Raw genomic sequence first — 23,000 nt, 5'->3', positions numbered from 1 at the left:
CACTCCCTCAAAAGCAGAGACACAGCACAGCAGAAACCACCACTTCCCCTCCTCCCACACACCAAGAAGCAAGCAACAGCACTTCACTGCTAGCAGGAGGGTAAGAATATAGAAAGAAGCTCTCTCTGAAGTATAGTCATACAAGGAGAGGCCAAAGCTGAGGCTAGAGCAACAAAACTGAGAAAAACCCTGCAGGAATCTAATTCCCACCATAAATAGCAGGTAACATGAGAGAAATCTGATTTATGTGGTACCCTGAAGGTAACTATAGCAACAACTAAATCCAAGTCAACTCACCTCTGTAACTGCATAAGAATCATAAAGAAGTCTGTTTCTAGGCATAGAAATAGTATATCCTGTCACTACTACATATCCACAAATAAAATGGTGACACAGTAAGTATTAAAAAGCACACGCGCACACACACACACATACACACACACACACACACACACACACACACACTCAAAACAAGAAGAAAGCAACCAACCATATGCATGAACAGACATGGATTTCAGAAGAGAGGAGATAAAACAAATGAAAAGAAAAAGAAAGACAAAAGACATTTTTTGGAGATGAATTTCTTCAGTGGGGTCATTAGTAAATTCATTATAACCTAGAAAAGATTCAAGTAAAAGGGTCAGTGGATGTAAAGAAGAGTCAGTAGGAATTATTACTCAATCATATGAAGAAAACAGAGAAAATAAATGATATCAGAGCGTCTCAGAGCTGTGGAACAATATTAATGGTCTAATCCAGAGGTCAGCAAATTTCTTTCTACAACATCAAAGACCAGATTAAATTAGATTACTTTTATAAAATCGAACACCCAGAGGCGAGGCTACAGAGCAGCAGCAGCTTTGTTTCTCTCCTCCCCTCTCCCGGGTCAACTAGGTATACCAAGGGTTATCATCTGGGACGATAACAAGACAGGACTAGAATGACTTCAGGAACCCACCAATCACCGGTGAGTGCAAATACGTGTGGCTCATGGACAGAGAAGAGTCTGGGGAGAGATTAAGTGGCTGGTAACAGTCTGGCAGTTTACCATTTGAGACACCATCTCCAGTCTGTTTCATCAACAAAAAGACAGATGAAGGGAGGAGAGGACTACCCTAAGACTCACCAAATGCAACTGTGAGTCTCCATTGCTACTGCCCCCAGAATCTGGAGCAGCGAGTGGAGCTCGCCCTGTGCTGATACCAGGGAACTCAGAACTAACCAGGAAACTCAGGAGAAGATCTATACCTCTGTGTCCTAGCGGTAGGGCTATGAGAGTCTCTTTACATAACCACCGTATTATCTCTGGCCCCCCTTGATCTCTTGGTCAGGAGTGAGGGATTAAGCTAAGAAGCCTGCTTATAATTTAAAAGCCCTCAAGCTCCCATAGTCTACAGGGAAGAAAAAGAACAAAAGAGGCTTTTAACAGCCCCAGTGCTCCAACTCATGGATAAAAATAATATTGAAACAACTGTCAATTTCCACATCAGTGAAACTTTTAATTACCTTACTTAGACACAAGTCAATCCAGGCAAGAGTGATCAGTAATTTGAAAATTACTGAGAGAGTGACCTCATAACATACTATATAGAATGGTTAAACCAACAGAAATATTGGAGAAATGAACCAGGAAAAGAGTCCAGCTAAAAGGCACTCAAAGGTTGAAGCACAAAACAATGAGGTCAATATCCAAACATTAGTTAAGGAAATAACAACAGAAGTCAGTAAAGAGTTTGAAAGAATTGTCATCAGAAATGCAGAAGCAACAAATGAGACACTGGAAGAAAACACTAATTATCTCAAGGTTATTAGAGAGCTGAAAGCTAAAATATCTGTGCTAAGAACACAACTAGCTGAACAAGCTAAAACAGTATCAGAACAGGGTAACAAAATAGATGAACTCCAGAAAACAGTACAGGGGAGAGAGAGAATAGAATCAATCAGGCTGAAGACAGAATTAGCAAGATCAAGGACGAAATAGAGACAACTAAAAAAGAAGTAAGAGATCTCAAAAAGAGATTAAGAGATACTGAAAACAACAACAGAGACCTATGGGATGACATCAAAAGAAATAATATATGCATTATTGGCTTACCAGAGGAAGAAAGAGAGGGAGGGGAAGAAAGCATTCTTCAGGATAATAGCTGAGAACTTCTCTAGTCTAAACAACATCAAAGACATAAAGGTTCAAGAAGCCCAGAGGATCCCAAACAGAATTAACTCAGACTTAAACGACACCAAGACACATCATATTCAGAATGGAAAGGAATAAGGATAAAGAAAGGATCCTGAAATTCAAGACCTAGATGTCAGACCAGAAACAATCAAATACTTAGAGGAAAACATTGGTAAAACACTTTCCCACATACACCTCAAGGACATCTTTGATGAATAAAACCCAATTGCAAGGAAGACTAAAGCAGAAACAAACCAATGGGACTACATCAAATTGAAAAGCTTCTGCACATCCAAAGAAACTATTAAACAGAGAGACCCCTCACAGAATGGGAGAAGATCTTCACATGCCAGACATCAGACAAGAAACTAATCACCAAAATATATAAAGAGCTCAGCAAACTTAGCACCAAAAAAGCAAATGAACCCATCCAAAAATGGGCAGAGGATATGAACAAAACATTCACCTCAGAGGAGATCCAAAAGGCTAACAAACATATGAAAAACTGCTCTAGGTCACTGATTGTCAGAGAAATGCAAATTAAGACAATACTAAGATACCACCTCACTCCTGTAAGAATGGCATACATCGAAAAGGACAGCAGCAACAAATGCTGGAGAGGATGTGGGGACAGAGGAACCCTTTTACATTGCTGGTGGGAATGTAAATTGGTGCAGCCTCTGTGGAGAGCAGTCTGGAAAACTCTCAGAAGGCTAGACATGGACCTTCCATATGATCCAGTAATTCCTCTCCTGGGGATATACCCCAAGGACTCCATAACACCCAACCAAAAAGAGGTGTGTACTCCTATGTTCATAGCAGCACAATTCATAATAGCTAAAACCTGGAAGCAACCCAGGTGCCCAACAACAGATGAGTGGCTGAGAAAGCTGTGGTATATATACACAAAGGAATACTATGCAGCTATCCAGAACAATGAACCCACCTTCTCTGACCCATCTTGGACAGAGCTAGAAGGAATTGTGTTAAGTGAACTAAGTCAGAAAGATAAAGATGAGTATGGGATGATCCCACTCATCAACAGAAGTTGACTAAGAAGATCTGAAAGGGAAACTAAAAGCAGGACCTGATCAAATTGTAAGTAGGGCACCAAAGTAAAAACCCTGTGGTGAGGGGTAGACATGCAGCTTCCTGGGCCAGTGGGGGGTGGGAGTGGGTAGGAGGGATGGGTCACAGTCTTTTGGTGGTGGGAATGGTGTTTATGTACACTCCTAGCAAAATGTAGACATATAAATCAGTAGTTAATTAATATGAGAGGGGGAAAATCAGTTGTATGTCTCAAAGTTTCTCAAAACACAAACTGAATCTTTTTAATATATAGGCTGTGTATTTGATATGTGGACTCTCTCAAAAGCCTAGACCAAGTAGATTAGAAGCATCCAATAGCACAGCTATACACAAGATACTGGATACTGTACAGCAAACCCTAACAAAAGGACTTTTCAAAGTTAACCCAATTACCAAATAATGTGATGATAACATTAACTATCGATTGTCTTTTTGAACCCTAAGACAGCAGGAACCTCACATCTCCACTATAGAGCCCCTACTTCCCCCAGTCCTGGAACCATTGGATAGGGCCCACTTTCCCGTATGCGTCTCCCAATCCAAACCAAATAATATTGCATCAGCCGATCACAACCTAACCAACGCAATGATTGCCACCTCAACATGCTTCACCTCAGACTGTGTCCAGAGACTTCACGTGTGGAATGACAACCCTCCAGCTTCATTACTCGGGTGAGACCTTTCCTTTTATAGTACACTCTAATTTCATCTCAGGTAGTTCACTTTCTAACAAAGTCCCATAACCTAGATATACACCAGTTTCTGTGAGAGAGAGCTTATGTTCACACGTATTCATAAACTACTGCAAAATATATACCCGAAAGCAGAAGTACACTAGAGTTTGCAGTGAGTACCTCCCTAACACTTCCTCTCCACTATTCCAAGCTTGGGATCCATGATTGCTCAGCAAATTGTTTGGCTTCGTATGTTAACTCTCTTTTCAATCACCAGGTTCCAGATGCCACCAGGATGCTGGCCAGGATTCCCTGGATTGAAGACCCCACCAATGTGTTCTGGAGCTCAGTTTCCCCAGAGACACACCTTACTAGGGAAAGAGAGAGGCAGACTGGGAGTATGGACCGACCAGTCAATGCCCATGTTCAGCGGGGAAGCAATTACAGAAGCCAGACCTCCCACCTTCTGCAACCCTCAATGACCCTGGGTCCATGCTCCCAGAGGGCTAGAGAATGGGAAAGCTATCATGGGAGGGGGTGGGTTATGGAGATTGGGTGGTGGGAATTGTGTGGAGTTGTACCCCTCCTACCTTATGTTTTTGTTCATTAATCCTTTCTTAAATAAAAAATTAAAAAAAAAAGTCAGACTACCATAAATAGGCCATATATCAGAACACACTAAAAATACACAAAAATGGCGTTAAAATAACTTTAATCTTTCATATCAATAAATGTGAATGGCCTGAATTCACCTATTAAAAGGCACAGAGTAGGAAGATGGATCTGAAAACAGAACCCAACAAAATGCTGTCTACAGGAAACCTACCTAACTCAACAAGACAAAGACAGACTCAAAGTGAAAGGGTGGAAAACTATCATACAAGCCAATGGCCCCTAAAAAGGGGCAAGAACAGCTATTCTCACATCTGACATGATAGAATTTAAAATAAATAAAATTTTAAAAGGTATGGATAGACATTACTTAGTGCTCAGAGTATCAGTCAATCAAGAGGACTTAACAATTATTAACATCTATGCACCCAATGAGAAGCCATCTAAATACACCAAACATCTACTGAAAGAGCTACAGCAATACATTAACAGCAACAAAGTAATAGTAGGGGACTTCAACACCAAACTCTCTCAACTTGACAGATCATCAGGCAGAAAACTAATAAAAGACATGAGGGAGCTAAATGAGGAGATAAATAAACCAGAACTATTGGACATTTTCAGAGTCATTCATCCCAAGAAACTGGAATACACATTCTACTCAAGTCCACATGGGTCATTCTCAAGGGTAGACCATATATTAGGTCACAAAGACAGCATCAGCAAATTCAAGAGCATTGAAATTCTCCCAGGCATCGTCTCAGACCACAGTAGAATTAAACTAACACTTATCAATCAACAAAAGATTAGTAAAAGTCTCAAAATGTGGAAGCTCAACAGTACACTACTTAACAACTACTGAGTAAAAGAGGAAATAAAGGAAGCAATCAGAATGTTTCGAGAGTTCAATGAAAATGAAGACACAAGCTATCAAAATATCTGGGACACAGCTAAGGCAGTTCTGAGAGGGAAGTTCATAGCCATACAAGGACACATTAGGAAACAAGAAAAAGCACAAAGAAACAACCTGATTGCACACCTTAAAGACCTAGAAGAAGAAGAACCCTAAAGCAACAAGAAGGATAGAAATAACTAAAGTTAGGGCAGAAATAAATAACATTGAAAATAAAAAAAACATACAAAAGATCAACGAAAGTAAATTTTGGTTCTTAGAAAGAGTGAACAAAATCAACAAACCTTTAGCCAGACTCACAAAACAAAAAAGAGAGAAGATCCAAATAAATCGGGTAGTAAATGAAAGAGGAGATATCACAACAGACACTGCAGAAATTCAACATATCATGCAAGGCTTCTATGAACAACTCTATGCCACCAAGCTAGAGAACATGGAAGAAATAGATGATTTCCTAGATACCTACGAACTTCCAAAATTAAGTAAAGAGGAACTAGATAATATAAACAGGCCTATCATAGCTAATGAAATTGAAACAGTTATCAAAACCCTTCCCAAAAATAAGAGGCCTGGACCAGATGGTTTTACAAATGAAGTCTACAAAACCTTCAAAGAAGAACTAATACCTCTACTTTTAACAGTCTTCCAGAAGATTGAAGACACTGGAACACTCCCTTCCAGCTTCTAAGAAGCCAAGATCACTGTGATACCGAAAGCAGAATGGGAAACAACCAAAAAAGAAAACTACAGACCAATATATCTGATGAACATAGATGCTAAAACATTGAACAAAACTCTAGCCAACCGGATACAGCAGTCTATTAAAAAGATTGTTCATCACGACCAAGTGGGGTTTATCCCAGGGACGCAAAGTTGGTTTAATATCTGTAAATCAATCAATGTGATCCACCACATCAGTAAAAGCAAGATCAAAAACCACATGGTCATATTACTAGATGCAGAGAAAGCCTTAGACAAAATACAACACCCCTTTATGATCAAAACACTACAAAAATGGGAATAGATGGAAAATTCCTCAGGATGGTAGAATCTATATATAGCAAACCTACAGCCAACATCATACTCAATGGTGAAAAACTGGAAGCATTTCCACTCAGATCAGGTACTAGACAGGGCTGGCCACTATCACCATTACTATTCCACATAGTGTTGGAAGTTCTTGCCATAACAATCAGGCAGGAGCAAGGAATTAAAGGGATACAGATTGGAAGAGAAGAAGTCAGACTCTCCCTATTTGCAGATGACATGGTAGTATACATAGAAAAACCTAAGGAATCCAGCAAGAAGCTTTCGGAAATCATCAGGCAATACAGTAAGGTGTCAGGCTACAAAATTAACATTCAAAAGTCAGTGGCATTCCTCTATGCAAACTCTAAGATAGAGGAAGATGAAATCCAGAAATCAGTTCCTCTTACTATAGCAACAAAACAATAAAATATCTAGGAATAAACCTAACCAAAGAAGTGAAAGACTTGTATACTGAAAATTATGAGTCACTATTCAAGTAAATTGAAAAAGACACAAAGAAGTGGATATACCATATTCATGGGTTGGAATAATTAACATCATCAAAATGAACATACTACCCAGAGCCATATACAAATTTAATGCTATTCCCCATCAAGATCCCAAACGCATTTTTTAGGAGAATAGAACAAATGCTACAAATGTTTATCTGGAACCAGAAAAGACCTAGAATTGTCAAAACAATCTTGAGAAGAAAGAACAGAACTGCAGGAACCACACTCCCAGATCTCAAATTGTGAGAATATCATACATCAGAAAAGGTAGCAGCAACAAACGTTGGAGAGGTTGTGGGATCAAAGGAACACTCCGCACTGCTGGTGGGAATGTAAATTGATCTAAGCTCTGTGGAGAGCGGTCTGGTGAACTCTCAGAAGGCTAGAAATGTACCTACCCTATGATCCTGCAATTCCTCTCCTGGGGATATATCTTAAGGAACCCTACACATCCATCCGAAAAGATCTATGCTATAGCAACAAAAACAATAAAATATCTAGGAGTCAACCTAACCAAAGAAGTGAAAGACTTGTATACTGAAAATTATGAGTCACTACTCAAGGAAATTGAAAAAGACACTAAGAAGTGGAAAGATATTCCATGTTCATGGGTTGGAAGAATCAATCACCAAAATGAATATAGTACCCAGAGCCATCTACAAATTTAATGCTTTCCCCATCAAGATCCCAAGCACATTTTTTAGGAGAATAGAACAAATGTTTATCTGGAACCAGAAAAGACCTATAATTGCCAAAACAATCTTGAGAAAAAAGAACAGAACCGGAAGCATCACATTGCCAGATCTCAAATTGTATTATAGGGCCACTGTTAACAAAACTGCTTGGTACTGGAACATGAATAGACACACACTGAACAGTGGAATAGAATTGAGAGCCCAGAAGTGAGCCCCACACCTATGGACATCTAATCTTGAACAAAGATGCCCAGAATATTAAGTGGGGAAAGCAGAGACTCTTCAACAAATGATGTTGGAAAAAATGGGTTGAAACATGCAGAAGAATGAAACTGAACCACTATATTTCACCAAATACAAAAGTAAATTCCAAGTGGATCAAGGACTTGGATGTTAGACCAGAAACCACCAATACTTAGAGGAAAATATTGGCAGAACTCTTTTCAGCATAAATTTTAAAGACATCTTCAATGAAACGAATCCAATTACAAAGAAGACTAAGACAAGTATAAACCTATGGGACTACATCAAATTAAAAAGTTTCTTCACAGCAAAAGAAACCACTACCCAAACCAAGAGACCATTCACAGAATGGGAAAACATCTTTACATGCCATACATCAGACAAGAGGCTAATAACCAGACTAAAGAACTTGCAAATATCAACAACAAGACAATAGATAACCCCATCCAAAAATGGGGGGAGGACATGGACAAAATATTCACCACAGAAGAGATCCAAAAGGCAGAGAAACACATGAAAAAATGCTCCAAATCTCTGATTGTCAGAGAAATGCAAATAAAGACAACAACTAGATACCACTTCACTCCTGTGAGAATGGCATACATCAGAAAAGGTAACAGCAGCAAATGCTGGAGAGGTTGTGGGGTCAAAGGAACCCTACTGCACTGCTGGTGGGAATGTAAATTGGTCCAACCTCTGTGGAGAACAGTCTGGAGAACTCTCAGAAGGCTAGAAATGGGCTTACCCTATGATCCTGCAATTCCTCTCTTGGGGATATATCCTAAGGAACCCAACACACCCATCCAAGAACATTGTGAACATATGTGAACATTGTACACATATGTTCTTAGCAGCACAATTTGTAATAGCCAAAACCTGGAAGCAACCCATGTGTCCAACAATAGATGAGTGGCTGAGCAAGTTGTGGTATATATATATATATATACACACACCATGGAATACTACTTAGCTATAAAAAATGGTGACTTCACCGTTTTCAGCATATCTTGGATGGACCTTGAAAAATTCATGTAAAGTGAAATAAGTCAGAAACAGAAGGATGAATATGGGATGATCTTACTCTCAGGCCGAAGTTGAAAAACAAGATCAGAAAAGAAAACACAAGTAGAACCTGAACTGGAATTGGCATATTACACCAAAGTAAAAGACTCTGGGGTGGGTGAGTGGGGAGAATACAGATCCAAGAAGGATGACAGAGGACCTAGTGGGGGTTGTATTGTTATATGGAAAACTGGGAAATGTTATGCATGTACAAACTACTGTATTTACTGTTGGATGTAAAACATTAAAAATAAATAAGTAAATAAATAAAATCAAAGATTAGATTTGTGGACCATACCCTCAGTGACAACTAGTGAGTATGCTTTGGTGTTACTCATTTTCATTGCGCCCTTGAATTAATGAACGATGATTTTAAGTATTTTAATTCGTTACTAATTCTCCAAACATTCGAAGATATGTGTTAAATCATAACATTACTATCGACATCTTCATATTCTTTCACAAAAACATGATTGCTGGTTATTAGTCTAGGATGTTAAGATTATAATACAATAATAAAATAATAGACTATAATTTTCACAAAAAAAACCTCTACATTTTTTTTCTATATAATGCCTTTTATTTCCACACTGAAACCAAAGCTGCTTTTTGATCCCATACCAGACCTTAACTCACACTTTTTATAAATATGTGAATAAATGCTTTTTTTTTTTTTTTTTTTTTTTTTTTACAAAATTTGACTCCCATTACTAGCTGAAGGCAGCAGCAATGCATTCCTGAGGGCTTCCTCATTTTGTGCCAACCATTCTGCCTCCTTTCCCCATATTGCCCCTCACCTCCTACTGAAACCTGATTGTCATGGTACACCCACAGGTGCAAGGATCATTATTCAGTGAGATGGATACGCCATGATACCCATCAGAATTTCATCTTCTACAGAATTTTCAATGGCTACTAACCTTTCAGATGATGCAGCATACCCACAGTGAGTACTTTTCAAAACCACAGCTCACTGTGCTCCACCAAACTGTCATCATAGTGATACTTTAATATTTGACATAATAGGGGACTTCTATCATCACCAAACCCACACAAAAGGGATGACTTGATCATTTTTGTCATGTGTACGTGAACCATATCCTCATCTTTAGGCATGGCCTGCTTTGCAGACTGAGAGACTTAAGACTGACAGACTGAAAACCTCAACATTTATGTTACATGTGAAATAAACTTACAAGGCAAAATAAATTCCTGTTAACATCTGCACCATGAATCCTGAAGAAACTGGTATTCTACTACTTATGCCTTTGTATTTCCTAACATGTTGTCGAGGATATCCAGAAACACAGATTCTAGAAAAGAAAGTAAATATTTATAGAAAATTAGTTAAAAAAAAAAAAAAAAAAAAGCAAACATAAATAATTAGAAAGACATGAAGAGAGAAAAAGATATACCTGCAAACTTGCTTCACTGCTCAAAGAGCTTTCTCCCTGCAGGTGGGGAAGTGTTTTGAACCCCAGTCCTCACATATACTAATGTGTGTGCTTGGTGGGTACACACCACTGCTCTGCCTCCTAAACTTTCAGTCAGTCTTTTTTTTTTCTTTCTCTCTCTCTTTGCCATCAGGAAAAAAAATCTGTGCCTACACAGTTGTATCACCACTGATAGTTTTCTTTTAGATAACGGGTAAGATACAGAATAAAAGAAACACCACAGCACTGGTCCACTACTTATGAAGTCATGAAGCTTCCCCCATGTAGGTAGGCACTCTCATGTAGAATCTGGGGCTGAATATGGTCCCCCTTCTCCATACATCAAACGCCAACTCCAGTTCAGGTTCTACTTGTGTTTTCTCTTCTGATCTTGTTTTTCAGCTTCTGCCTGAGAGTGACATCATCCCATATTCACCCTTCTCTTTCTGACTTACTTCACTTAACATGAATTTTTCAAGGTCCATCCAAGATTGGCTATCATCTATTCTGTTCCTACTTTTTGGTTCCTGTTCATTAACCATTTTGTCTCACTTTATGTCCTACTAGCTTCCAGACACCAAGTTGAAGGTGCTACCATGCTCCCATCCTGACTTCCCTAGGGAGGGAATCTCACCAATGTGTCTTGGAACCTCACCTTTCCTGAGCCTTACCCCAGGAAACAGACTAGGGGTATGGATCGACCTGTCAATGCTTATGTCCAGTGAAGAAGCAGTTACAGAAGTCAGAATTCTTACCATCCGCACCCCAAAAATAATTTTGATCCATACTCCCAGTGGGGGAGAAGTGATAGGAGGAAGAGGATGAGAGGGATCTGAACTCCAGCTCCATCAGGACCCAGAGAGAGGAGGAAAAAGAGAGGAACATTTGAATGTAATAATAGAGTGATGTATGGCTTGGAGGGGAAGAGAGGACAGGACCTAGAAGAAAAAAGGGGCAATTATATACAAATATAGATAGATAGTTGTAGAGATGATAGTTAACCCATGTCTGTAACCTTAGCAGAACTGTGGTAGCTTGCAATGGAAGGATTGGGAAACCAGAATGCTGGTGGTGGGAACGATGTGGAATTATACCCTGTTGACATGTAATTTTGCAAATCAATATTAAGTCACTAATAAAAAAAGAGAGAGAGAGAGACATCAGAAATCATGAAGGAAGGGGGTAATACGAGGGAGAAAGATAGACACCTGCAACACTGCTTCACCACTCACAAAGCTTTCCTCCAGAAGGTGGGATGGGGAGCTTGAACCCAGGTCCTTGGCATTGTAACATGTGTGCTCAACCAGGTATGCCACCACTTGGCCACATTTTCCTAAGTTTTAACTTGAAGAATATTTAAAAATCTCCCCAATTCTATTTCCTGTCCAGATGGACAAAAGATAAATAATATAAAATTTCAACACCCTTTCCTTTCTTGCAATTTTTTAATACTATAAATAAATTTTATATAAATGTTATTTAAAAATTTATTTATTTATTTATTCCCTTTTGTTGCCTTTATTTTATTGTTGTAGTTATTATTGTTGTTGGATAGGACAGAGAGAAATGGAGAGAGGCGGGGAAGACAGAGAGGAGAGAGAAATATAAGACACCTGCAGACCTGCTTCACTGCCTGTAAAGCGACTCCCCAGCAGGTGGGGAGCTGGGGGCTCAAACTGGCATCCTTACACCAGCCACCTGCGCTTTTACCCGCTGGCTATCGCCCAGCTCCCTATAAATTTTTTTTTTAATTTTTTTTTTAGTATTTATTTTCCCTTTTGTTGCCCTTGTTTTATTCTTGTAGTTATTATTGTTGTTCTTGATGTCATTGTTGTTGGCTAGGACAGAGAGAAATGGAGAGAGATGGGGAAGACAGAGAGTGGGAGAGAAAGATAGACACCTGCAGACCTGCTTCACCTCCCCTACAGGTGGGGAGCCAGGATTCAAACCCAGATCCTTACGTAGGTCTCTGATCTTTGCGCCACGTGTGCTTAACCTGCTGTACTACCACGGTGCCTGCACTATGAATCCACTGCTCCTGTGGCCATTTTTTCGAGTTTTTGGATAGGACAAAGAGAAATTGAGGCGGGGGGAGAGAGATAGAGAGGGAGAAAGATAGACACTTGCAGACCTGCTTCATTACTTGTGAAGCAACTCCCTTGCAGGTGGGGCATCGGGGGCTCAAACTGGGATCCTTGAATGGGTCCTTGGACTTCATACTTTGTGTTCTTAACCAAGTGTATCACCGCCCGCCCCCCTAAATGCTGTGTCTTTAAGTGAAAGGTAATGTTGATTCTTCTGCCTGAACTGCAGCATAACTAGAGAAATATCAGAGAAGTCATACTTGTAACCTGCTTTAAAGTGGTCTCCCTGAACTGTAAGCATTATATTTCAGTCCTAAGCACAGTTATGCTTTAAATATAGTGAATATCAGAATCTAGAACTTGAAGAAAGATAATATGTAGAAACTACAGGATGTAAAGTGGCAGCAAAATAAAACCCCCAATAGGTATTTATATTGTGATTGTATCATTTCCTAGGACTTCTGTAATAGATTACCACAGACTGAATGGTTGAAAACATTTACACTGCCTTTTTTTTAAATACTGAGGGAAGGGAGAAGAAATGATCAGAATAGCAGAAAAAGGGAAAGACGAAAGAAAAAAAATGGAAGAATTACCGATATAATAATGAGCACTTTTCTATTCCCATACTTCTGCTCTTTGAAATCAGGAGCTGAATCAAGGCTATATCTCCTCCATCAGTTACCTCAAGAGAATACCACACACAAATGTAGTATTTCAATAGTTCATCAAAAGATCATTTGAATTAGGTTATGAAAGATTAAGGTGGGTAAAAAGAATTTTACAAATAATAACCAATGAAAAGTCACCTGTAGATTCTTTCAAGACATGACTTAGTATAAGATATGCTTTGGTATTGTTGGTATGGTAATAGAAAACAGGTGAAGAGAAAGCCACACTCTGCATGTATACATGTATGTCCATCACTGGGGTACAATATCTGCAATCCATCATTTATTGGATGATGACAAAGTAGCAAACACTGTGCATACTATTCTCAGAATTAATTCATAGAATGATTCAACTGCACAGAAGTTGTCTTATTGGACAGAAAACAAGAAACCTGTTTAAGTGGTCAGGAAGGATGCATTAGGAGGGAGAAAAGGAAAGAGTTTTGTTATAGATACAAAAAATATATAAAGGGGCTGAGTGGTGGCCCACCTGGTTGAGTGCACATGTCACAATATGCAAGGACCCAGGTTCAAGCCCCCTGACCCCACCTGAAGGGGGAAAGCTTTGCCAGTGGTGAAGTAGGGCTGCAGGTATCTCTGTCTCTCTCCCTCTCCCCATTCTCTCAATTTCTGGCTCTCTCTATCCAGTAAATAAAGATAATTTCTACAGTGCACAAGGACCTGGGTTCAAGCCCCTGGTCCCCACCTGCAGGGGGAAAACCTCACAAGTGGTGAAGCAGGGCTGCAGGTGTCTCTCTCCCTCTCTATCTCTCCCTCCCCTCTCAATTTCTCTCTGTTTTTATCGAATAATAAATAAATAATAAATGATAATTAAAACAAAAACAAATAAATATACTATTTAAGAACTCATAGAAATCCATATCCAAGTGTCAGCTAGCTGACTAGCCTGGTGAACAAAATCAGAACAGAGTTGCTTAAATATTAAATAATTTAACTTATTAGAGTGATATATAATAGAAAGAATGGATAGCTAGGGAGGTAGCTCAGTGGATATAAACTAAATGAATGTATGAGGCCCCGAAATTGATCCCTGACACCAGATATACTGGAATAGTCCTTGTATCACCATATCATTCAAGTGTGTGTATATATATGAATGAACGGGATACATTTGTTACTGAACCTAGCTAGTAATTTCATTTAAGTTTTCTGGTTGCATTTATATATCTTTCCTCCTTGGGAAATCATCAACATTTGAACTAAGCAACATCTAAAAACTTTCACATGGTCAAAAGAACTGGCCTAGTTATAACATGAGAATTTATTCATCAGAAAACCCTGCCTTTTAATTCTTTTATATTCATCTTAAAAGTGTATTAAATGGGGCTGACAAGATAGCTTACCTGGAGGGTATGTGCTTGCCATGTGGACAACCCATGTTAAAGTCATCATAACGGTTCTATATATAATATGAGCCTTTTCTGATTTAGTATTCCATAGAAATGTTATTCAGTTTTATATACTTCATACATTTTGTGGAGATCATTTACAGGGAAGCTTTCTATATGCCCACTGGGTAGTGCTTTATGTTAATTTATTTAATGTTTTACATGGATGATTAAATAAAATAACAGAAATATAATAAACCTCTAATCCTAGCTTCATTTATTTCAGTATTTGAAAACATTTAAGTTTTAATTTACCTTGAACAAATCTGACATAGTGATTGAAGAGAAACGCTGGGCATATAGGTTAAGGCAGCATTGTAACACAACAAAAGGAATGTCAATACTTCAAACCTAAAGATAAACCAAAAGAATATTAATTCATTTTGAAAATTCTAAGAAGTCAACCATAATTAAGCATATGGGAAATATTAAATTAAGGAACAGAGATGTACAATATAATCACATCAATAGTAGTGCAGAACTGAAAGGAAAGAATTTCCCAAGTAAGTAAGTAGATTTTCTTTAAAACCCAATGCTCTGGATGATACCTGAATCAAAGTATAAAGGACAAATTGAGAAGATATGTGCTTTTCTTTTATATATAATGACACCATTTGAAAAGCTGTTTCACATATCTCATCAAACATTTAAAAGCCTTTAAATAAAAAAAAAAACTCTGTAGTAGTTATATCTCAACAGTATACCTATTTTGTGCTGTCAGCATCTCCCTCTGGGGGTGAGGTCCACTGTACACAACTTTTGATAAACCATGTTGGGATAGTGCACTCTCAGTCAGAGCCATGGACCCAATACTGGAAGGCTAAAGAAAAGACATTTGAATAAATAAAGAAAAAACATTGAAAATGTGAGAGAATAACAGACCACTAAAATACATTGCCACGACCATCATGTGTCTTAAAAAAATATTCAGACAGCCTAGTAGTTTTTCTGTTCAAAGATTTAACAAGTAACTAAAAACAAAACCACAAATTAAAAAGATTAAAACAAAAAGAGTTTGCCTTTGTGGCTGGAGGGAAATAATCAACCAAGAGAGTGCATGCCTGAGGTTCCTGGTTTGATCCCCAGCACTGCACCATCAGAGTAGTGCTGTGAGTTCTCTTTCTGTCTCTCTCTCTCTCTCTCTATATATATATATATATATAAAATATTTTATATACGAATATATAATATATGCATATATATTATTAAATAAAAATTTAAATAGTTTATCTTCAAAAATACCACCATAGAAATGTATAACTGCTACAACATAATATGCTGCAATGCATGTATTATTAATTTTAAATTTCTTTTTCATCACTGAAACTTTTAATGTTTCTTTTCTTTCTCTATTTGATTATCTATGAGAAGAAAAATGTTTCAAAGGGTCTGAGTGGTGGTGGTGCAATTGGTTGAGCACACATGTTACAGTACACAGGGACCCAGATTCAAGTGCACAGTCCCCACCTGCAGGGGGAAAGCTTTGCAAGTGGTGAAGCAGGGCTGTAGGTATCTCCTCCCTCCCTCTCTATCTCCCCCTACCCTCTAATTTCTGGCTATCTCTATTCAATAAATAAAAATAATTGAAAAAACAAAGAAATATATTTCAAAATGAATATTCAGAATAGATCTCTCAGATTTTAGTTTAACGATTTTAATCTCTCATTTTGCTTTGGGAATACTAAATACTTTCTGTGGTGTTTATACTTTCTACAGTATTAAAAACTTGATAAAATTTTTTTTGCTTAAATAAGTAGGTACTAATTGTTAGCAATTTCAAAACTTAGAATCAAAAAGTGCATTTTAATAAAATGTCACTTACTTCATGATATACAGATGGCTTGGATAAAGATGGAATTGTAAAACTCAATACTTTGCTATGCCCATGTTTGTCAACTATTTCCTGCAAAAGTAAAAAAAAAGAAACCAAAAACTTAAAATACTTAACTATTACACATACATTTTAAAGCTAAATTAAATAGCTAGTTAAAAAAAAAAAGACGGGGAGTCTGGTGGTAGTGCAGCGGGTTAAGCGCACATGGCACAAAGCACAAGGACCAGCTTAAGGATCATGGTTTGAGCCCCCCGGCTCCCAACCTGCAGGGGAGTTGCTTCACAAGCGCTGAAGCAGGTCTGCAGGTGTCTTTCTCTCCCCCCTCTGTCTTTCCCTCCTCTCTCCATCTCTCTCTCCTATCCAACAATGATGACATCAATAACAACAACAATAATAACTACAACAATAAAACAACAAGGGCAACATAAGGGAATAAATAAATATTTGAAAAAAAAGACAGGGAGGAGAGTTTTAAACTAAAATTTTAAACTATGAAACACATTGTCAGTTATTCATATACAGAAGGAGTTAAAATCTACTTTCAAAATTTAAGTTAACATAATTTTAAGACTGGTCAAAATACAGATGTAGCATCTAAATAATCACCTTTTTTTGGATAAAATGTGAAATAAACTAAAGAGAGAGGACTAGTACAGAGTGATTTCACTCATAGGTGGAACTTAAGAAACAAGAGAAAACATAAAATGAAACTTGAACTGATATGGTAAACTCCACCAGAACATAGGATTCTGGGAAAGAAGGGAGAGAGATGGGATGGAGTATTGGTGTAGAATCGGGGGAAAGACTGAAGTTGGGGGAGCAATGTCTTACAGACACCTAGATACCTATCATGGGGAGATAAGAGGCTGTACCCAGGTATTAACAATTGTTATGCAATGTCTTACAGACACCTAGATACCTATCATGGGGAGATAAGAGGCTGTACCCAGGTATTAACAATTGTTATGCAATGTCTTACAGACACCTAGATACCTATCATGGGGAGATAAGAGGCTGTACCCAGGTATTAACAATTGTTATGCAATGTCTTACAGACACCTAGATACCTATCATGGGGAGATAAGAGGCTGTACCTAGGTATTAACAATTGTTATACACCATAACGCCCCCTAAAAGTGGGAAAGTAAATAAAGGCTACATTCTCTATCAGTTTGTTTAGTATTAAAGATGTCAAAAAAGTCATCTTATATCTCTTCTTTATTTTGAAATGTAGAAAATTTACACTAGTAGGCTATTATATTAATTTATATAAATGCTATTAATAATGCAAACATTAAACTAAGTCAGTGATGCAAGAAATCTGGAAACAGTTTGGATTTTATAAAATTATTGTTGGTTGATTTGAAATTAGATTTCGATTTCAGTTACCTCTATAAATAATCTAAGTGGTCTGATTTCTCAGTCTTCAACAAGTGTTAAAAAGACATATATATTCATATAACTATATTTGCTTATTACCATCAATGTCCATAAAGTTATTTATGGGAGAATGATTTAGAAATCATTTGATAGGCGTAAAATAAATACCAGCTTTATTAAAATTAAAAGTGGTTGCTTATATGAATTTTCTTTTGCTGAAAAACATTTTGTTAACCACAATAAATACAAACCAAATTGTAAACCCCAAGAAGAAGAGCTTCAATGCATCCACTGCTGTGCACATTTCTGCTGACTACGATTGCAAGGTAGCACCAAATCAGTTCTGGGAGAAACTGCAGGGTAAATTGAAGTAATTGCTTCTCTCCACTGCGATAGAACTCAAAGAGCTGGTGACAGACAGGTTCTAGCAACTGGAAGACAGATGAAATGTTAATTCCAGAACTGCACTCTGTTTGAATGACACCAAATGACAAATGAATATAACAGGATTTCCCTGGTAACTACCAAAATACATAAATGTATCCCTCTTTTTGGAAGCAAAGTTCCACTTTGACTAAATCAAATTAAAAAGGCTGATAAACATTTGCAACATCATGAAAACTTATGTTAAAATTTTGACCTATAGTCTACATAAACATATAATCAAAACACTATCAAAAAGCTTTATAATCAGTTAGAAACTTTAAATTACAGAGGTTTTGCTTTATAAAAGGAGAACAAAATGAAGACAGATTCAAAGAGAATATAGAAATTATGTTTCAGCAAAATTAGATGAAATTATGGATATCAAATCAGTAGCAATAACAATAATCAGTAGCAATAACAGCATCCAATAATTATGGATATCAAATCAGTAGCAATACAGCTTGCAAAATAATTTCATATATATATATTAGATGGTTCTATTCATACAACACTACAGGATACAACATCATTAGCCACACTTTCCACATAAGGGAGTTGAGACAAAAGTCAAAGTCTCACATGGCTCACAAAATTCAGAACTGGAGCCATAGCTCTTAACTCTTTACAAACACACCTGAAAATGTCAGAAAATAATAAAACAATGTACAAGGTAAGAAACACAGGTAGTATTTTACTTCTTTTGAATATAGTTGAGATGATTAATGGAGCTTCAGAACATGCTGTGTTCCTAGTGTCTGGGCTTTTTTTCTTTCTTTCTTCTTTTTTTTTTTTTTTGCCTCCAGGGTTATTGCTGGGGCTCAGTGCCTGCATCACAAATCCACTGCTCCTGGAAGCCATTTTTTCCCTTTTGTTGCTCTGGTTGTTTTATAGTTGTTGCGGTTATTATTTTTGTTGCTATTGTTGTCGTCATTGTTGGATAGGACAGAGAGAAATGGAGAGAGGAGCGGAAGACAGAGAGGGGGAAAGAAAGACAGACACCTGCAGACCTGCTTCACCGCCTGCGAAGCGACACCCCTGCAGGTGGGGAACCAGGGGCTCAAACCAGGATCCTTAAGCCAGTCCTTGCGCTTTGCACCACATGCGCTTAACCCGCTATGCTACAGCCTGACTCCCTCAATCATTAGTTCTAACATATATTTCCCCTACTCCACTTTTACATATCTGCATAGTTTTGTCACTAACATCCTACTATATATCTAGTTAAGCATTTAATGTCTCACCACTAGAATATAAATTCTAATCCATAAGATCAAGAGTTAGTCTATTTTGTTTACTGCTATATTCTTATGTTATTCTTGGCATAAGTGGGTGTGGCAAAATAGCTCACTTGGATAGTGTACTGCTTGCTATGTATATGACGCAGGTTCAAGCCTGGCCCCAACCACACTGAAGGAAGCTTCCCTGTTGTGGTCTTTTTCACTGTCTCTGTCTCTCTGTGTCTATCTGCCTCTCTCTATGTATATATATTTTAACATTTTCTCCTTTATTGGGGGATTAATGTTTTACAGTCACCAGTAAACACAATAGATTGTGCATGCACAACATTTCTCAGTTTTCCACATAACAATACAACCCCCACTAGGTCCTCTGTCATCCTTTTCCAGGACCTGTACTCTCCCCCCCACCCCAGAGTCTTCTACTTTGATGCAATATACCAACTCACACACACACATTCACTGCCTCTCTCTCTCTCTCTCTCTACATATATATGTATATATATACATATATATACATTTTCAATTATATATACTCAGTTTTTAAAATTTCTTTATTGGGGGATTAATGTTTTACAGTCACCAGTAAATAAATAGTTTGTACATGCATAGCATTTCTCAGTTTTCCATATAACAATACAACTCCCACTAGGTCTTCTGTCATCCTTTTCCAGGACCTGTACCCCCCTAGAATCTTTTACTTTGGTGCAATACACCAACTAACACACACACACACACACACATACACACTCTCCCTCTCCCCCCTCTACATATATACATATATATATATATATATCCATTTTCAATTATATATACTCATTAAGTGAATTAAACTAAATAATGATAAAATACCACTGTAATACCTGAAAGGCAAATTTACCTAATTAATACCAGAACCAACACCCCAAATGCCAAAAAGCAAAGATTTTCTTTTCTTTTCTTTTTTAAGTCACAGACAGAAGGATAAAGTGAGACAAACTACAACACTGAAGTTTCAGTGTGGTAGGGAGAGGTTCAAACCTGGATCACACACATGGCAAAGCTGCACACTATACAAATGAGGTATTTTGCAGCCCACAATCCCTAACTTTTACAGATATTATATTTCACAATACAAAATTAACACCAATCAGCTGAATGCAATGAGCACAATAACCTATAAGAATACTTACCTCACTTTGTGGTTCTTGGATAACTTTGTAGAGAGAAGAAACTAAAGAGTTCTTGTCTTTCAGATTTGTGGCATAATTTGGTAAAGATGCTTCTGGTAATGTCTAAACAAATTGAAAATTACATTTCATTTTTATGAAATATTCAGATGAGGCAAATTCATTGAGGCAAAACGATTCACAGATTTAGAGACTGAAAGACAGGGAATTGGAAGTGATGAACAGGTTTGGAGTTTATTTCTGGCACAAGGGAACTGTCTTAGAATTAGCTGCTCATGTTAGTTGCAAACATAATATACTAAAAGCCAATGTATCATCACCTAAAAGTAGATTTTATGCAAATTACATCTTAACCAGAACCCTTGTGAAAACACATCTGTTTTATTGTGAACAGGAACATAAATGAACAACAACAGCATTTTGTCTTCAATTCAGGTAGAAATGAGATACAACATATAAAGCCAAACATTCTGATAGCATCATATAAATTATAAATCTTGATAGCTACATTGATCTTACATTTTTTCTTAGTATACGTGATGCTGTCAAAGCAAGCACACATTTTTTTCTTTCTATTATTATTACTATTGTTATTATTTTGTAACAAGGTTATACTAGGACTGAGTGCCTATAAGATGACTCTACCACTCCTAGTGGTTTGTTTTTTTTTTAAATCTTTTTTTCTGATAGAAATAGAGAGAGAAACAGTGAGGGAAGGCGGAGAGGGAGAGAAAACAAGAGCACCTGCTGCACTGCTCCATTACTCATGAGGCTCCCCACTGCAGGTAGGGGGCGAGGATGAGGATGGGGCTTGAACCTAGGGCCTTACACTTGATAATGTGTGCACTCTACTGAGTGAACCACAGCCCAGCCCCTCACTGATCTTACTTCTTAATAAACATGCTACATACAAATCAAAAGATGTTTTAAACCTAAAAATCCATAGATTATTAGATTAAAATAATTTCTGAAATGCATGTTTTAATTGTATAGCCACACTTTTCACAAACTCATTTTTCTAAAACCATTTAAAGACAACCAGTCATAGTTTGCTATTACTATCCACCCAGAAAGGACACTATGACCATAGAGGAATGGGAAGAGACAAAACTCCACTAGTAAAATGGTTTGGGAAAAAAGTAGTACGGAGATCTGGAAAAAAAAGAAAAAAGTACTTCACTATAACAGATGATTTAAAAAAAACTGTGGTCTGGGAGGTGGTGCAGTAGATAAAGCACTGGATTCTCAACTATTAGGTCCTGAGTTCAATCCTTGGCAGCACATATACCAGAGTGATGTCTGGTTCTTTCTCTCCCTGCCTATCTTTCTCATGAACAATAAATTCTTAAAAAAAAAACTATCCTATGACTTTACTAATTTTTGCCTGAACCCCACAGCTAACATGCAAGTGGGTTAAAAGTATTGTCTAGGAATATGGTGTCAGAGCTGGGAATAGCAGGACTTGAAAGCTGGATCAGGGCAGAGAGTAGCTCCCAAATATGGGGAAAGTATATAAATACTGTTAACTGTAAACCCCATTGATCTGAAAAAGGGCCATGTCTATTCATATTTAGCACAGGAGCCTGTGTAACCTCTGCATCCCTGTCAGTCTAAGCTCGGTTCACATTCCATGGTCATAGCTAGGAACTTTTCAGGCACCACTCATTTCAGGACCACTCTTTCTTGAGTGGTAGAGTACGTTGAACCAGCCTCCCTTCGGAGAGCAGAGCAGTTTCTTTTCTTTTCTTTCCTTTTCTTTTCTTTTTTAATTTTTTAATATTTATTTTCCCTTTTGTTGCCCTTTTTATTGCTGTAGTTATTATTGTTGCTGTTGTTATTGATGTTGTTGTTAGATAGGACAGAGAGAAATGGAGGAGGGGAAGATAGACGGGGAGAGACTCCCAAGTGGGGCAATTTCTACCACTGTTGTTCTATATTGAGGAAAAGGTCCTGTAAAGACACACAAGATGGTTAATGATGTTTCTCATGGAGATGACCAGTGAGGGAGGAGAGAGGGATCTGTTAGAAGTCTAGGCCCATTATATCTATGTGGGAATCCCAGGATTCCCTGACTAGGGCCCTGGATGATGGGGTGGCCTGGAAGTGACCAAAAGGGCCATCATTAGAGTGTGCTGGTCTCTTGCCCTTATCTAGCTTTTGTAGTCCTTACTTTATCTGACAAGGTTAGACTTAAGAGTGATTGAGGGAGTCAGGCTGTAGCACAGTGGGTTAAGCACACGTATTGCAAAGTGCAAGGACTAGTGTAAGGATCCTGGGTGTAAGGATCCCGGTTGGAGCACCCAACTCCCCACCTGCAGGGGAGTCGCTTCACAGGTGGTGAAGCAGGTCTGCAG

At 37.9% G+C, this 23,000-nt stretch overlaps 1 protein-coding gene across 5 annotated transcripts in view; it reads right to left on the bottom strand.

The window, feature by feature from the left end:
- The window catches only part of HYCC1 (hyccin PI4KA lipid kinase complex subunit 1), a 143,694-nt gene that overhangs the window by 58,584 nt on the left and 62,110 nt on the right, over window positions 1-23,000 (bottom strand). For all 5 annotated transcript variants that reach the window (XM_060196087.1, XM_060196090.1, XM_060196089.1 and 2 more), the window contains exons 3-8: window positions 20,650-20,751; window positions 18,068-18,247; window positions 16,425-16,505; window positions 15,307-15,422; window positions 14,858-14,953; window positions 10,202-10,318 (exon numbers count right to left, since the gene is read on the bottom strand). In XM_060196087.1, coding sequence (XP_060052070.1) covers window positions 10,202-10,318; window positions 14,858-14,953; window positions 15,307-15,422; window positions 16,425-16,505; window positions 18,068-18,247; window positions 20,650-20,751 — 692 coding nt within the window. The remainder of the gene's footprint in view (window positions 1-10,201; window positions 10,319-14,857; window positions 14,954-15,306; window positions 15,423-16,424; window positions 16,506-18,067; window positions 18,248-20,649; window positions 20,752-23,000) is intronic.

Source organism: Erinaceus europaeus, chromosome 8 (genome assembly GCF_950295315.1).
Source record: "Erinaceus europaeus chromosome 8, mEriEur2.1, whole genome shotgun sequence".
NCBI classification, from domain to species: Eukaryota; Metazoa; Chordata; class Mammalia; order Eulipotyphla; family Erinaceidae; genus Erinaceus; species Erinaceus europaeus.
This window is presented reverse-complemented; position numbering and strand designations above follow the sequence as displayed.